Below are 18,490 nucleotides of genomic sequence, written 5' to 3'. Positions count from 1 at the left end.
TTCTGCCAAGAGGTAACGAAACCTCCCAGGTTATCTGCATCTGTTCAGTGTTATGCAGGGATGAACAGGTAAGGCTTGGATAATGAGGCACATTCATTATCCAAGCCTTACCTGCCCATCCCTACATAACACTGAACAGATGGAGATGACCTGGGAGGTTTCATTTTTCTATGCATTTACAGCAGAATTCAAGGTCAGTTCATGTCAAACAGCTTCACTTTGCATACTTTGGCTCCATCAGCATAGCAGCAGTCCGGATACTTTTTGATCAGGCCTCATACATGGTGGGATGGTGGGTGGTAGGGGGAGATGGGTTGTGGGGGAAATTATGACAGAGAGCAGATTATCTACGTGTAAGGTGGTGGGGGGACACTTTACATATAAACTTCCACCTCTGTAACATGGACCATACCTTCAAACCCACCACTGAAGCTCTATGTAAACATAATGTGAACTACTGCCTAAAATTATCCTTCCTGAAAAAACTCCTCCTGACAATGACTATATTCCCCTATCCACCATTGGACGAAATAACATGGATTTTATAATACATCATGGGAAGTCTGTATTCCCCTTGCTACATCATGCACTGCATTTATCACAAACTTCATTCTGATAATGAGCTCATTATTCTGGTGTATGAATACTTATGTGTTTAGTTAAGTGGCTTTTCTGGGGGAATGATTTACCACATATGTCACAGAGATATGGCTTCTCTCCTGTGTGAGAACGTTTATGAATAGTTAAGTCGCTATTTTGAGGAAATGATTTACTGCAGATATCACACTGGAATGGTTTCTCTCCTGTATGAATACGTTTGTGAGCAGTTAAGTGACTGTTCTGAGCAAAGAATTTTCCACAGATATCACAGTGATGAGGTTTATCTCCAGTATGTATGCGTTTGTGTGTAGTTAAGTGATGCTTTACAGAAAATGCCTTACCACACACATCGCATTCATATGGTTTCTCTCCTGTGTGAATACGTTTATGATTAGTCAAGTGACTTGGTGCAGGGAATGATTTACCACAGGTATCACAATAATATGATTCCTCTCCAGTATGAATACGCTTATGAGTAGTGAAATACCCACTTCCAGAGAATGATTTACCACATATATCACAATGATATGGCCTCTCACCTGTGTGAATGTGTTTATGTCTAGATAGGTTACTACTGAGAGCAAATGATTTACCACAGATACTACAGTGATATGGCTTCTCTCCTGTATGAATACGTATGTGTTTAGTTAACTCTCCACTTCCAGACAATGATTTACCACAGATATCACATTGGTACAGTTTCTCTCCTGTGTGAATGTGTCTGTGTCTAGTTAGGTTGCCTTTTTGAGAGAATGATTTACTACAGATATCACAGTGATATGGTTTCTCTCCTGTATGAAGACGCTTATGTGTAGCTAAGTGGTTATTTAGAGAGAATGATTTACCACAGATATCACAGTGATACGGTTTCTCTCCTGTATGAAAGCGTTTATGTCTAGTTAGGTTGCCTTTTTGAGAGAATGACTTACCACAGATATCACAGTGATATAGTTTCTCTCCTGTATGAATCAGTTTGTGAGCAGTTAATTTACCCTTTGCAGAGAATGATTTATTACAGATATCACAGTGGTATAATGTTTTTCCTTTTTCTTTCTCAGGGAAATCAATAATTTCAGACTCTGCTTCACATTTAATCTTTTTCTCACACAATTCGTCTTCCATTCTTGTTTCTCTCTCACCACAATAAATATAAAAGTTCTTCCCTTTATTTATATATTTTATTCCTATTTCTACGGCTATATTTCTATCAACTGTGATTTTTGTCAATATTTGAAGATGCTGCAAATTCCTTTGTAAATTAGCTTTAATTTCGATATCAAATCATTATAATACAAATTCCAGTCTGTGAATTGGAGAGCATTTTGTATAGAAATTCTGTTCAGAGCCAATATTTCACAGTAATTCTACCAGTTTTAGATGACGAGGATTATATCTGTTCGGTATGACATCTTCCATTGTCTTTAAAAGATGATAAATATTGATGGATTTCAGGTAAATAATGTTCTTTATGCCATCTAATATTCTGAAATAAAAGGAGAACAGAATATAAAATACAGAGGACACTTAAACTGAAGACATTCAACAGTGGACATTTTACCAAATTTCATCTATAATAACTATAGGTATAAACCCTTACCTAGACAATAGAACCCAGCCAATGTAGCATCCATTTTGTCAGGAAACAAAACACAAACTAGGATTTAACAGCCAGTGGTAGCGCTGACTTCTTTTTACCACTTTCCACACCTTTCCACTAAGCTGTAGTCCCAAACAACAGTGAAACATCCTTAGACATCAGACGATCTACCATAACTGGTGTCTATGAACACACACATACTTTTATGTATCCATACAGTGTGCATCAGTTTTTTTTTTGAAGTCATTTGTATGAATTTAGAAGAAGACATATAGCTCATCAAAGAAAAGCTGTTTCTGAAAACAAATAACCTTGAGAACCCCTTTTTTCAGACCTATTCAATGAATCCACAGTTAGCATCAATGGCTGTTACAATATGGGGTCGGGAGCACTGATATGCCTGAATCAGATGATCTTTTTCAAGTTTGGACATGGTGATTATGACGGAGAGTGTTGTTTGACCTCTCCTTTGACAAAGACCCATACGTAATAGTCCAATGGATTGAGGTCTGGTGATCCAGGAGGCCATGTGTCTGGGAGAACATGGCCATAGAGATTTGTGCACATTCACAATTGGGCTGTGCTAGCCTTATAAGACAGCACAGAGTCTTGCTGGAAGATATAGACACTATCTATCCAGGGCTTCACAACTTTCTCCAATACCTGTAATAAACAGCAGAATTAACTTTTAAATCCCGCGCAAAAGAGAGAGAGAGCGAAGACATAACTTCTCCCTCGTTACTGATGACTCTCGGAAACATCACAGTTGCTGAGAACTTAGTATGACCATTTGAACCTCATTTGGGCCTCTGCTTAACCATCTGTCGTTCCTCTGGTTTAGCCTTTAGTCCTGATACAAACTTTCTCTTTGTATTAATATTAAGATATGGGGGTGGATAACGATAATTGAAATGGTGAGTGGAAAGGAAAACAGTGAAAGCATTAAAACAACAGTAAGTAATGTCTGCTAAAGCTAGTTTGGTTAAGTTTTTCAACTCACTTCTATTACATACGACAGCTGACCCGTGTGGGGATTAAGACATCGTTACTTTAGGAAATTTCTTCACTTTCTTTCCTCTGCCTTTGAACACATCAAAACAAACGAATGTAGTAGAAAACTGACAGAACTTATACAATGTAGATGTTGTTGTTTCTGTTAATAATACTTACATATTAATACAGAGCCAATGACGAAGATGTCACGATCGATTCAAGTAGTCACAACTCGTACTGGACAAGGACAGCTTCAACACAACTTCTATTTTACAACAAACCTTCATTTAGATTTTCACATCAACGTAATAAAGATTGCTGTAGCTATTTCTTTCTGCCATTAATTAGCAACCTCTATATTTAATTAATTTGTTCAGTTGGCAGAATCGTTGAGCAGCGAAGAAAATTCTCCGCAATATTACTTCCGGCTCTTCATTTTCAAATCCAAACCAGATCAGTTTTGTCTTTCTTCCTTTCAGAATAGATAAAATTGAGTTCCAGTAAAGTGCTGGAGTCGGTATGATCCAATAATGACCTTCCCTAATATTTCAGGTTCTCTGTTTTTGGTAGAAATAATATTAACACTGGAAACTGTCTGGAAGGTACCTATTATTTCTTTACACCGTTGAAATAATTAGTACCATCCTTGCATTGGTGTGTTGTAATTATTTTTATGACTTAAAAAGAAGAAAGTCAATTTGAGGTGATGTTCAATTTTAGATTTTATATATATATATGTGTGTGTGTGTGCATGCAGTTAAGTATATGTCCGATCAGGGTTGGCCAAAAGTCACCCGACAGTAAATCAAAATTCCGTAAATATTCAATTTTATTTATTCATTCCAACAATGAATGTTTAATAATTGAATGCTGTGAGTTAAAATCACCGGTTTTTTTCCCCAACGTTTGTTTTTTTTTATTAGCGAAGTCTCATATAAAATAATTGTTTGTTTTGATTGCAGGTTTTTTAAACCCAGAAACATGAACAAACTGACTCTGCAACAGAGGATCTTTGTTATTGAAAAATACTACAAATATGGTAATGCGCGAAAAGTCCGTGAAGAATGGATCAACGAGTATGGTGATGAAATAAATCCTCCGCATAGAGATACTATTTATCATCTACGAGATCGATTTCATCAAAATGGAACTGTGGCAGATTTACCACGATCAGGTAGGCCACGTAGTGTTAGAACCCGAAAAATGGCAGATTCTGTGGTTACTGCTATCACACAAAGTCCGCAAAAAAGCGCTGTTCGACTAAGCGCTGAACTTGATATTTCAAGATCGTCCCTTCGGAGAATTTTGCAAGAAAATGGTTATAAAGCATACCACCCTAAGTTAATTCATGGTCTGGTGGAGGACGATGCAGACAGACGATTACAAATGTGTCAACTGTTCATTAGCCAATTCGAAAATGATCCCGAGCTATTCAATAAGATAATGTGGTCTGGCGAAGCGTCATTCAAATTAAACGGGATGGTTAAGCGTCACAATTGTGTGATTTACGCTACTGAAAACCCACATTATGAACCACTGAATCAGCCTGGTGTCACTGTTTGGGGAGCTCTCAGTTCTGATGGGTTATTAGGCCCTTATTTTTTTAATGAAACTGTCACCGGCGACAACTACTTTGAAATGCTGAATAAGTATGCCTTGCCGCAGCTGCGAGACAGGCCGGACTTTAACACTTTGCTGTTCATGCAAGACGGTGCGTCTCCTCACTACGCCAAAAAGGTACGTGATTTGTTGGACACTTTGCCTGCCGGTTGGATTGGACGTAGAGGGTCAATTGAGTGGGCCCCGCGTTCATGTGACCTCACGCCAATGGACTTCAGTATTTGGGGAATGATGAAAGATCGAGTTTTTAAAAGTAAACCAACGACTCTAGATGAGTTGCAAGCTGCCATAGTAACTGAATTTGAACTAATTAATGCAAATAAGGTACTTTGTCGTACTATCTGTAATTCTGTGTTAACTCGGATGGAAAAATGTGTCGGTCAAGAAGGACATCAGTTTGAACAACTTTCATCGTGATGTTTCATGTTTAGATACTTTTATTGAATTCATTCAGTTGTTAAACATAAAGAAATCTTGGAATTCAATAGTTTTGATTTACTGTCAGGTGTAAATATATATATATATATGTGTGTGTAACGATAAATGTTAGAGTGAGAGGTTACCAATTGTAACGGTAGATGCAGTACTCCGTTTTGAGTTATTACCAAAATGTAATGGGTGTTGATGTTGATACTAAAGAACTCGGTAATTCCCGTGAACACGTGTTGCCTTGTCAACTGTCAGTCGACGAAATGGGAAGAGAAAGCTAATGGGTTGTACGTGCGTGCTTCCTGTGTGTGTGCTCGTTCCTCTGTGTGTACGTGCTTGTTCTGTGTGTGCGTACAGGCTTGTTCCTTTGTCTGTGTGTGTGTGTACGTGCTTGTTCTGTGTGTGCGTACGTGCTTGTTCTCTGTGTGTGTGTGCGTGCTTGTTCCTCTGTGTGTGTTTGTGTTTCTGTTCTGTTTTTATGTGTTGTGGAATGTAGAACAAGCACGAATGCACACACACACACACACAGGAGCAAGCACGCACACACACACACACAAACAAGAATAAGCACGCACGCACATACACACACAGACAGGAACAAGCACGCACACACACAGAGGAACAAGCACGCACGCACACAGAGGAACAAGCACGCACGCACGCACAACCCATTAACTTTCACTTCCCATTTCGTCAACTGACAATTGACAACACGTGTTCACGGAAATTACCGAGTTCTTTTATTGACAAAATTCGAGTCAAATCGAAATTATGCCATTTACCGTTACTTTATGTAAAGCCACACGGTACTACTAAAGCAGCGCGGACCCGAACGCGCTAGCTAGTCTTGAGTGGTCGATCCTAACCCTATCCCTAACCCGCGTGTGCAAATGAATACGTGTTTAGGGTTAGGATCGACCACTCACGACTAGCTAGCGCGGACGCGCAGTTGCGCGTCCGGGTCCGCGCTGCTTTAGTAGTACCAAGCCACACTCGACGGTGGGCATGTATAATATAATTGAGAGTTAATTTTTCCTTGTATAAATATGTATATGTTCTTGTCAGTTGTAGGAGGAAGCAAAAAGTAATGATGTTTGTTAGAAGAGAAAAGATGAGTTAGTGAGAGAGAAGTTGTATGTATCATAAAGGACGGTTGTTTGACCGTCAGCCTCCCAAAACTGTTTGCCTCTGGTCATCTCTGTTCACCAACTAACTTTTCCTTATGAGATTCTTGTATTTATAATCAAGCAAGCCAGCCAGAAAGAGAGGTATATTGCCATGAAAAATGAGCAGCTTGATGTAGGTCACCCTTATCGAATTTCATCTTTAGATGGCATAGAAAAGGTCAACTGTTGTTATTTTTGTGAAAAAAATGCTGTTGAAATGTTATGGGAAATTTGCTGATTCAGGTTCGAATCTACCCTATGCTCGAATGAAGTCATTACACAGATATATATAGAGGTGTCTGAGGGGGTAATAGAAATATAGGGGAAATGTAAAAATAGACTCGGATGTCGCAAAGTGGAAACGGAACAAATGTGTAAATGTTTAAAAGTCACGTATTAAATAATTTGTTTAATAACCTGTTTATGTTTTATTTTTCTCTATTTAAAGATTTAACTTTGGTAAATTTTGGTAAGTACACCCACATGCGTTTCACTAAGAAAAAAAAACTTCAGATTTTTTGCATGGAATCGAGTATCCTGACCCTCCCTATGTGCAGCAAACAGAGAGCAAGAGAGACAGTGAGTGGTGACAGCATTCGTTTTGTTTTTAAATGTTTATCACATCGCAAGGAAGTAGATACATACACACATTGTTAAATTAAAAGTGAGAAAGAGGATCGACACAGGAAGAGAAAGAGAGAGAGACAGTAGTATCTAGATCCAAAGAAATGCTGATACATAGACACAGCAAATATTGGATGTCACTTTCTCTTTTCATTACCTGAGTCACATTTTACCCGATAGATGGACAGGTTACAGCAACATAAAACAAATATCTGTTAGGCATACAGACACAATCGTAAAAATGTAGACAACACTGCTTTATCAACTTTAAATAGGGATCACCTACAGAAATGTCAAAGCCATGAATAAACTACCCGTGTAGGTTGTTAGCTATCAGGACAGCGTATCCTTCGAAAATTCCTGAAATTTGTCATCACTACTCTTCACATGTCCAAGCACTCTTTCCTCCTTACCACTCTTACTGTTCATTTTTGTCTCTTTGGGCTTCGATTGTCATTGCTGTCTGTCTTTACCCGACTGTTGCTATTCTCTGGACCCTTTTTCTACCCTTTTCCAACAAGTTGTAATACACTTAAGCCCTGTATACACGGCTTAAACTCGTGTTTAAATAATGAAAACGCATAAAACCTGGTAACTATAATAAACAACAAAGTTTGAAATTAGCAAATAATCTAATTGAAACAATTACAACATGACAAATCGACAAGTTTATTTCCATGATTGTAATAATATTTATTCATGTATAAATATTCTATTTGTGTTACACATTTCATTTTGTGCACCTAAAATATTGTTAGTCATTCAATCATATTAGATCAAATTAATTATAATTAGCAGCTATGAAAATAATCATTGTTCTATATAAGTACATACATGTGTAGCTAAGTTACTTTTTTGAGAGAATGATTTACCACAGATGTCACAAAGGTATGGTTTCTCACCTGAATGAATACGCTTGTGAGTAGTTAAGTCACCATTTTGAGGGAATGATTTACCACAAATATCACAATGATACGGTTTTTCTCCTGTGTGACTACGTTTGTGAGTAGTTAAGTGACTGTTCTGAGAGAATAATTTACCACAGATATCACAGTGATATGGTTTATCTCCTGTATGAATGTGTTTGTGTATAGTTAAATGATGGTCCCTAGAGAATGATTTACCACAGACATCACACTGATATGGCTTCTCTCCTGTATGAATACGTTTATGATTTGTTAAGTGACTTGGTGCAGAGAATGATTTATCACAGATGTCACAATTATACAATTCCTTTCCTGTATGAAGGCGTTTGTGTATAGTGAAGTTAACTTTTTCAATGAATGATTTACCACAGATATCACAGTGATATGGCTTCTCACCCGTATGAACATGTTTGTGTGCAGATAAGGTACTACAAGTAGAGAAGGATTTCCCACAAACATCACAATGGTATGGTTTCTCTCCAGTATGAATCCGTCTGTGTTTAGTTAACTGACCACTTCCAATAAATGATTTACCACAAATGTCACAGTGATATGGTTTCTCCCCTGTATGAATACGTCTGTGTTTAGTCAAATCACTGCTTCCAGAGAATGATTTCCCACAGATATCACAGTGATATGGCTTTTCTCCTGTATGAATACGTTTGTGAGTAGTTAAGTAACTACTTCCAGAGAATGATTTACCACAGATATCACAATGATATGGCTTCTCTCCTGTATGAATCCGTTTGTGAGAAGTTAACTCGCCATTTTGATAGAATGATTTACCACAGATATCACAATGAAAGGGCTTTTCTCCTGTATGAATACGTTTGTGAGTAGTTAAGTTACCTTTGTGAGAGAATGACTTTTTACAGATATCACACTGATATAATGATTTTTCTTTCTCATTCTTTAAGCTATCAGGAAAATCACTTGTTTCACACTGTGTTTCACATTTAACATTCAACACACACAATTGGTTTTCCATTATTTTTATCTTCCAACACAATATACAGAATTTTATCTTTACTTGCTTTTATGTTTTCTTCCTAACAAATATTTTTCCTGTTATTTTCCCTTTAACTGTGATTTTAGAGGTTCTATGATACTGCAAACTTCTTTCAACTCAAAAATTAATTAGCATTCAAAATTGTCTTTTACATGTTTGCTAATCTCAGTTCAGAGTCAATATTTCACAGTAATTCTACCACAGAGTTATATAATGAGGGTTTATGTCTGTTCTGTATGACATCTTCTGTTTGTCTTTAAAAGATGATGAATATTGATGGATCTCAGGTAAATAATATTCTTTTATGCCAATGTCATCTGATATTCTGAAAGAAAAGAGAACAAAATAGAAAATATCGAGGATACTTAAAAAGTAGACAAAATTTCTCCTATATTGATTAACTGTAGGTATAAACCTTTACCTGGACAATGGACCTCATCCCTTTGGCTCACAGAACACACATAGGAATCCCTGAGCTAATTTCAACACTTCCTGAATTCCCTTTAGTCCAACAAAATAGTGAAAGTGCCCCATTAGACTTTGAGGTTTTGGCAGCAACTTTTCATCTAAAGTAGATGTGAAATTTGCCTAGACATGCACAAGAAGGTATAATTTAGATCCGTGTATGAATACACATATAAGTGGATGTATATGCACATATATAAATATGAATATATATATATATATATATATATATATATATATATATATATATATATATATATAATATATGCACGACACCTTGGATATACATGAACAAATTCTAAACGATAACATAAGACCAAAATTAAGCAACAGAAACTTCTCCAAAACACTTCTCTCCCACAGCCCACCCCCACAATCTAAACTTCAATGCATCACAGTCCAACGATGGCTTAGCTGGCCAAAACTTCGAAGTCACTGTCAATAATATTCTTCATCATCACCATTATCATCGTTTAACCACGCACGCATGGGTAGAACGGTTGACAGGAGCCAGTCGACTGCCCAGACTACTGTGTCTGTTTTGGCAGGGTCTTTACGGCTGACTGACCTTCCTAACACCAACCACTCTTCACAAAATATCCAATAACGCATCAGATTAATGTATAAAATCGTTTTTACTGTAGCTGAACATCAAAACAAACATTAATATGTGTGTAAGGGCGCATGACTGAGTGTTTAGGGAGTTGTACTCACAATTCCTAGCCCGGGTGGTGCATTGTGTTCTTGAGCAAAATACTTCACCTCACTTTGTTCTGCGATCACTTCGACACCCGAGGAATGGCACACCTGTGCACCTGTTCAGACGACGTCGATTTGATGGAGACAATGAGCGAACGCGCGGCACGAACATTTGATCTCTATAAAACAAAACCATTTGTGTAGGTCGTTCGGCAAAAGCTGAAACTCATATACATCGTCGTCGATGAGAGAGTCCATCGTGTATATATATATATATATATATATTATTATTGTTATTATATGTATATATGTTAATGGCGTATGGTGGTTGCTGTCACTGGTTGTGCCACCGCACTGACCATACTTTGACTAACATCAGTATTACTCAAATTAGGCGTACAAAGTGTATATTTCTATTCAAAATGCGGGATCCAAAATGTAAATAATGTAAACTTAATTCTCCGTCCTCGCCGACTGACTTTCTCCGCAACTTTCTTAAATGTGCTAATTTTTAGGGAAATTTTCCAGCGATACATTTTCCTTGTTTATGTAATGATTTTTCCCTTTAAATCTATCGACATTATTTCAATCTGCGCCCACGATTACGTAAATTCTCATAGAATCATTATGAATTTAACAAAGTCCGTGTTGGTAGAGGATTCATCGTCCAAGAAATTTCTTTTTAATCGTTCATAATCGTAATCAACACCATATGTATTTTTAAGGAAACTATTAACGAAACAAAATTCAGAGGGCACAATTCTGTAGATTTACTGTGGAATTTCTATCGTAAAAATATAAAGAGTGATTAAACACTTAAATATTTATGACCACTGATTTCGGATTTTATGGAGAGGAGAATTGATATCGAACTCTGATTAGCAAGAACAAAATTACTCTACATTAGCGAAGTTGGACAAAACTTAGGTTTATTGTTTAATATACAGTTGAAGCACCTGTCACAAAAACAAAAGAAAATAATAATAGTTCCAGCCTGGTCGGGATTATTATGTAAATTGAGCAGGTTTATTTGTTAGAAAGAAAGGTAAGTGGTGAAGAAACAATGTATTGAAGTGACTTTTAGAAATACAAACTTTCTGTTTGAGTTATGGAGGGGAATAACGATAATTGAAATGGAGTGTGGAAAGGAAAACAGTGGAAGTATTAAGACAACAATGTCAGGTAAAGCAAGTATTTCAACTCATTTCTATTACATATGTGACAGTATGGGGATTAAGACATGTAAATTCTATCTCTTCATTTTCGTTCCTTTATCTTTCAACACATCAAAACAAACAGAACAAGACACGATCGATACAATGTAGATGTTGTTTCTATTAGTAATACTTACATATTAATACAGAGCCAATGACGAAGATGTCACATTATATATAAATAGTCACATTTTACAACAAACCTTCGTTTAGATTTTTCACATCGACATAATAAAGAATGTTGAAGCCATTTCTGTCCGCAGTTAATTAGCAATCATCTATTAATTAACGTCTACAATTAATAAAAATGAGGGAGATGAATTTTCAGCGAAGTAAAAAAAAAAAAAAAAAATTATTACCTCCCTCACATTGGTGTAGATGAATAATTTCAATTTGTTTAGAAAAATTAAGTTTTAGGGATTTTTTTCCTTTTTTTTTTTATGGTATGAAAAGAGAAAAAAAGAGATCCTTTCACCAGTATTATAGTTGTAGTCAGCGAGATTGACTTTGGGCGGTGGTGTTGTAAATATTTCTTTTTAGAAATGCCTTTTCACAAAGGTGGAACGAAGATGCCTGTACATGGTCAATCAGCTTACTAGAAATAGCAGCTAAATTTCTCAAAAGTCATGCTATATCATATTAAAAAAAAAAAGAAAACGTTTATTACATGATTTAAAAAAAAATTCTTGTTATTCTGTAACATAAATAAAAATAATTTTTCTTGAAAAACACCCATTCACGACAAAAAAAAAAAAAAAAATTAAACGAATCTAACCTACACCTAATGTAAAATAATTTATCTGAAGCACGCCTGTTGACAAAATAACAAAAAGATATGGCGACGAAGACCACCCAACGTTAACATCAATATCAGGCACTTTACTTCAAGGGGTTCTTTCCTCAGTTGTGACACTTTCCTCTTCATTCAACAAAGAACAGAAATCTAGGATGCAGATTGCGTTCTGGTGAAATTTCAAACCCAACCCTTTATTTGACTAATGGGGTACACTGTTCTGACTCCGAAGGTATATTGCTGATGTTATTTTTCTGTGAATATTATTTTTCAAGTCCATGACTGGGACTGAACTTAGAATCCAAGTGTTAGTAGCCTGCACTCTTATCCACCTATCCATCCATTGTAAATAATGTACATAATTCCACATCCCCAAAATATAGAATAAGTAATTTGAATGCTAAAGAGTGAATGCGTTTGAAAGCTCTGTTAAAAATTGGGTCAGAAATGAATCCTGGCTTATGTTCCTGTGACTCATAATTGTTGATGTCTTTTCTTATTAACCAGATGTCATCAGGGTTAATGATTGATCTGCTAAAACAATGATCAATGTCCTGAGAAGTATTTTTGCAAGGAATGGATATTGGAGCTAAACAGTCTGGCTTCAGCTCACCGGTCTCCTGTCAAACCACCATTATCATACAGCATAGGAAGCGGATGGAGTTTCACATTACTTTGCAAATGCTGGGCCTCACTGGGGAAATGATAAGGGACCGGGGGTGGTTATGGTGATTTACTGTACTTGAGAAGAGGCATCAAGCCAAGTAAAATTGCTGTCATCCATACATACAGGCTTGTCCTTTACAGGTGCCAGTGCCACATAAAATGCAGTTGTGCTGGTGCTGCATAAAAGCACCTGTGCTGGTGGCACATGAAAGTCAATTAGCACACCCCACAAAGTGGTTGGCATTAGGAAGGGCATCCAGTTGTAGAAACCATGCCAGAACAGACAATTGGAGTCTGGACAGCTCCCTGGCTGGCCAGTTCCAGTCAAACTGTCCAATCCATGCCAGCATGGAAAACAGACAAACGTTGATGAGAATGATGAGAGCAAGTGTGATTATGGGTTAAGAAGACAGATTGCAACCACCACACAACCCAGAATCTTCAGGTCAGGTTGAAAGAATGGTAGACTGAGAAAATAAGAATTAACCCTTTCGTTACCAACCCACCTGAAACCGCCTCTGGCTCTTCAGTACAAATGTCTTGTTTTCATAAGTTTTGAATTAAAATCTTCCACCACACCTTAGTCACAATTTATGTTCCTAACACTAGCTGAATGATAACTAAGTTATTTTACTATATTGTTTGTTATATTTAGAATTAATTAAAATAAACACAGTAACGAAAGGGTTAAAGCCATTCTTTCTACACAACTGGAATCCTTTGATACCTATTTATGAAGATTTCTACTGTTACCAGTCAATTCTCCATGAAAGAAAAGACGAGTCCTTCAGCATTGATGTATTTTGGTGTTGATTTACAACTTCCTATAACTGAAAAATTTTGATACTTCACAGAGTAGGAGAAATATGTCATTAAAAGTAAAAAAACAATGGACCAGTTCTAACATAGAAAGAAGAAATATGAAAAATATCCTGAGCATAAACTAAGAGCAAGCAAATTGAATAATCAGAAGAGAGACTGAACAATTGAAGACGGAAGAAATCGCAACACAGAATAAAGCTGATGAGGATACTTACTACATGGATCTTAATGATGTTACGCAAAACAAACTGGATGAACAAGGGAGTTCCTCTAGCATCGTATAAAGAGACAGACTATCATTATTGTAGAACATACATGCTGCTTGTGGTTTGTATGATGATGTCACATGACCAATCAGATGGCCGCTTGACAAAGACAAACCAAGATTTCCTTTTCAGAGAAGACAGGTTTTATTACCTCTGACAACACAAATACTGAGACAGACGGCGGTGATGTTGCAGCCACTCACAAAGGATCCGTTGTGGAAAAAGAACTCCAAGTGTCGAGTATAAGCTAACTGCCATGTTTCAGCCTCATTACAACCTCAAAGTAATGATGGGAGAAGAGGGAAATGTAGAAAAAATGTGCACTGGTAATTGTAGAAAATGTAAAATTGTTTAGAAAATAAATTACTAAGAGACACCATCTGTATGAATGAAAAAAACAGTTAAGTCAGTATTTGAATATTTAATGAGAAAAGCAAATCATCACAAGATGAGAAAATATGACAAACATTAATCACTGATTAATATTACATTATTTTAATAAGTATAGAAGACAACTGTGGGCATAATTCAGTTTTATGACTTCATTAGCAAACCATAAACATTACCATACTTCACAATGTAATGGTGTAGTAAGTCTCTGGTACTGGTGTAGTGATGATCACAGACTATATATATATATATATATATATATATATATATATATGGAGAAAGAAAGATTTATTAAACATATCACAGAGGAAAGTTACCTCACAGTAAAGATATTTTTATGTAACTATACAAAATATAATGTGATATCTTCTTAGAAAGGGGAATATATTTTTTGGTTGTATCATGCAGAATTTTTCATTCAGTGAATTTCGATGGTTTTGGTAAACACAATGCAGTAAATATGTTGTTTTCAATTTTTGATGAGTAAATTTGTCTTTTTTTTGTTTGTTTCTCCAATAAGTTTTCTGAATATTAGGAAATATTCAGAAAATTCTTCCTTCAATGATCATCATAAAAAATATTTTACATTATGCACTGCATTTATCATAAACTCCATTCTGATAATGAGCTCGCTACTGTTTTGTATGAATACGCATGTGTTTAGTTAAGTAGCCTTTTTGAGAGAATGATTTACCACATATGTCACAGAGATATGGCTTCTCTCCTGTGTGAGAACGCTTATGACAAGTTAATTCACTATTTTGAGGAAATGATTTACTGCAGACATTACACTGGAATGGTTTCTCTCCTGTATGAATACGTTTGTGAGCAGTTAAATGACTGTTCTGAGCAAAGACTTTTCCACAGATATCACAGCGATGTGGTTTATCTCCAGTGTGAATACGCTTGTGGATCACTAAGTGATGCTTCCCAGAAAATGATTTACTACAGATATCACACTCATAAGGTTTCTCTCCTGTGTGAACTCGTTTGTGTTTAGTTAAGTGACTTGGTACAGGGAAAGATTTACCACAAATATCACAATGATGCGGTTTCGGTCTTGTATGAGGATGTTCATGTATATTTACGATTGTTGGCGCAGGAAACAATTTACCAGAGATATCACAATGATATGGTTTGTCGCTTGTATGAATGTGTTTGTGACTAATGGGGCTGCCTTTCTGACAAAATGATTTACCACAGTTATCACGATGATGTGGCTTCTCCCCTGTATGAGTACGTACGTGAACAGTTAAGTTACAACTTAGACTAAATGATTTACCACAAATATCACAGCGATATGGTTTCTCTCCTGTATGAATGCGTTTGTGACCAATAAGGTGGCCTTTCTGACAAAATGATTTGTCACAAATATCACAGTGATATGGTTTCTCTCCTGTATGAGTACGTATGTGATTAGTTAAGTCACAACTTTGAGGAAATAGTTTACCGCAGATATCACAGTGAAAAGGTTTGTCTTTTTTATGAATGTGTTTGAGACCAATTAGTCTACCTTTCTGAGAAAATGATTTACCAAAGTTATCACGGTGATGTGGTTTCTCCCCTGTATGAATGCGTACGTGAGTAGTTAAGTTACAACTCTGAGGAAATGATTTACCACAAATGTCACAGCGATATGGTTTCTCTCCTGTATGAATGCGTTTGTGACCAATAAGGTGGCCTTTCTGAGAAAATGATTTACTACAGATATCACACTGATATGGTTTCTCTCCTGTATGAATGCGTTTATGAGTAGTTAAGTTAGACTTTTGAGAGAATGATTTATTACAGATATCACACTCATATAGTGACTTTTCTTTCTGTATATCCTCAGGGAAATCAATAATTTCGGACTCTGCTTCACATTTAATCTTTTTCTCACACAATTTGTCTTCCATTCTTGTTTCTCTCTCACCACAATAAATATAAAAGTTCGTCTTCCCTTTATTTATATATTTTATTCCTATTTCTTCGGCTATATTTCTATCAACTGTGATATTTTAATAATATTGGAAGATGCTGCAAATTCCTATGTAATTCAACTTTAATTTCAAAATCAAATCATTATAGTACAATTTCGAGTCTGTAAGTTTGAGAGCATTTTGTATAAAAATTCTGTTCAGAGTCAATATTCCACAGTAATTCTACGATGGATTTATAAAATGAGGGTTCATATCTGTTGTGTATGACATCTGTTTGTCTTGAAAAGATGATAAATATTGATGGATCTCGAGTAAATAATTGTTTTATGCGAACGCCATCTGATAATCTGAAATAAAAGAGAACAAAATATAAAATATCGAGGATGCTTAAACAGTGGACACTTTATTACATTTAGTTCTATATTGATAAACTGTAGATATAAACCTTTACTTGGACAATGGAACTCATCCACCTTTTTGTTTTTCCCCTCTGTCTTCGCTGAGAAAACATGCAATGTCAGAGCATGCAGTGAAGTAGAGAAGATAATCTTGCTGAAGAGCCGTGTGAAAACAACTTTCACTTTCTCAGCAAAACAAAATCAACGTAACACATTCAACAAAACTCAGCTCAACACAAATATATCAACGTGTGAGAAAATACGAAATCACAAATAAAAACAAGAATCAATGTAAAAAGTTGATGTTTAGTCATTTGTTAGTGTTTCACATGACATTTCTGTTGCTTGTTTCTCGTATATCATAATAGATTGTATCTTTATCCACGAGGAACCTACAACTGTCTCATAGAGGTTGTAGTATTTCCTATTTGTGAATGAAACACCAAAATATATTGGAATGGAACGGTTTAGAACTCTAAACGGAAGACGCAATTTTAATACCTCAGTTTTTTAAATTTTTATTTCATTTTAATTAGAAATCGATTTTGTTCGTTGTAATTATCAGCAAGACTACCGATAATTATCCTCAAAATCACTTTGAATCAGCGATGTTGGACAAAAGTTGTAAACTTTATGTGTTAGAAATAAAGGTAAATGGTGACTAAATATATAGAAGTGACCATAAGAAATACAATGCAGTGTGGAAAGGAAAACACTTAAAGTATTAAGATAACAATAGTTAACGTCGGCTAAAGCAAGTTTTTCAACTCACTTCTGTGATACATGTGACAGCCGACCGAACGAGGATTAAGACAACATCGTTACTTTAGGAAAATTTCTTCACTTTTTTCCTCTGTCTTTCAACACATCAAAACAAACAGATGTAGTAGGAAAACGACACAACTTATACAATGTAGATGTTGTTTTTTATTAATAATACTTACATATTAATACAGAGCCAATGACGAAGATGTCACAATATATTCAAGTAGTCGACAGTTTCTTCATTTTCAAAGTTCAAATCCAAACCAGGTCAGTTTTGTCTTTCTTCCTTTCAGAATAGATAAAATTGAGTTCCAGTAAAGTGCTGGAGTCGATACGATCCAATAATGACCTTCCCTAATATTTCAGGTTTTGCGTTTTTATTACGAATAATAACACTGCGCACCGTGAGGAAGGAACCTATTATTTCTTTACACCGCTGAAATAATTAGTACCATCCTTGCATTGGTGTGCTTATAATTATTCCCATTTGACGTAAAAATAATCATGATAATCTCCAATTTTAGGTAGATCATTTTATATATAAGTTAGATAAAGCTAGTTTATGGGATTACCCCGAGTTTCACGTCCATAAAGCGCTTAGCTTTACGGCGTGCCATCTGATCCCAAACCCGTTGGCCGAAGAGATCTTATCTAACTTTATATAAGATGCTGCTTCGTCTCTTGGAGTGTGCTTCTTTTTCGGATTTATGATTTACCGACGATGTTAATTGTTTATGCACCAATATGCGTGTGTATGCGTATACGTTTCCTTCCTAAATTACTTAGAGTATATAAATTAAAGTATATTGGAATAAAAATAAAGTAGATTAAATAAAATTGAAATCAATTAATAATATAATACATTTTATTCGGTTTGAATTCGTGTGTTGAAGCATATTTCATTGTGTCTGGGGAGAGTCATTCTCTTTTCGTGCCTTCTTTATTTCATTAAATTGGCCATTAAGGCCTTACAAAGAATTACAAGAAGCAAAGCGGGCTGGACGCATACATTAATGAAATGAGAGATGATGAAATATGAATGATATAAATGAGAGGGGTATTCGGCGCCCGCCGACCGAAAACCCTTCGAAATCACTGTTCTTTAGGAATGCAATAAGATTCACTT

General features: G+C 35.9%; 2 protein-coding genes across 2 annotated transcripts; both read right to left on the bottom strand.

Annotated features, from left to right (window-relative positions):
• Positions 1 to 495: 495 nt before the first annotated feature.
• Positions 496 to 9,076, bottom strand: LOC106879528 (uncharacterized). Its single transcript, XM_089339282.1, has 2 exons — positions 7,864 to 9,076; positions 496 to 1,653 (listed from the first exon to the last, which is right to left on the bottom strand). Exons 1-2 carry the CDS (start codon positions 8,941 to 8,943, stop codon positions 628 to 630), a joined length of 2,106 nt encoding a protein of 701 aa, XP_089195408.1. The 5' UTR covers positions 8,944 to 9,076; the 3' UTR covers positions 496 to 627.
• A 5,214-nt stretch (positions 9,077 to 14,290) lies between these two features.
• On the bottom strand, positions 14,291 to 17,799 carry LOC106879535 (uncharacterized). Its single transcript, XM_014929169.3, has 2 exons — positions 17,544 to 17,799; positions 14,291 to 16,548 (listed from the first exon to the last, which is right to left on the bottom strand). Exon 2 carries the CDS (start codon positions 16,175 to 16,177, stop codon positions 14,912 to 14,914), a length of 1,266 nt encoding a protein of 421 aa, XP_014784655.2. The 5' UTR covers positions 16,178 to 16,548; positions 17,544 to 17,799; the 3' UTR covers positions 14,291 to 14,911.
• Positions 17,800 to 18,490: the final 691 nt, after the last annotated feature.

The sequence above is a fragment of the Octopus bimaculoides genome, chromosome 21 (assembly GCF_046866305.1).
Source record: "Octopus bimaculoides isolate indiv1 chromosome 21, ASM4686630v1, whole genome shotgun sequence".
Lineage (NCBI taxonomy): Eukaryota > Metazoa > Mollusca > Cephalopoda > Octopoda > Octopodidae > Octopus > Octopus bimaculoides.
The sequence above is the reverse complement of the archived record's forward strand: the minus strand, read 5'-3'. Positions and strand labels throughout refer to the sequence as shown.

Excerpts from the sequence above, each read along its gene's own strand:
- LOC106879535 (XM_014929169.3), bottom strand. The coding sequence starts at position 16,177 with ATGGAAGACAAATTGTGTGAGAAAAAGATTAAATGTGAAGCAGAGTCC.
- LOC106879528 (XM_089339282.1), bottom strand. The coding sequence starts at position 8,943 with ATGGAAAACCAATTGTGTGTGTTGAATGTTAAATGTGAAACACAGTGT. Across the intron at positions 1,654-7,863 it reads AAAGTAACTTAGCTACACAT|AAAGAAAAAGGAAAAACATT; the intron begins GTATGTACTTAT and ends GATTTCCCTGAG.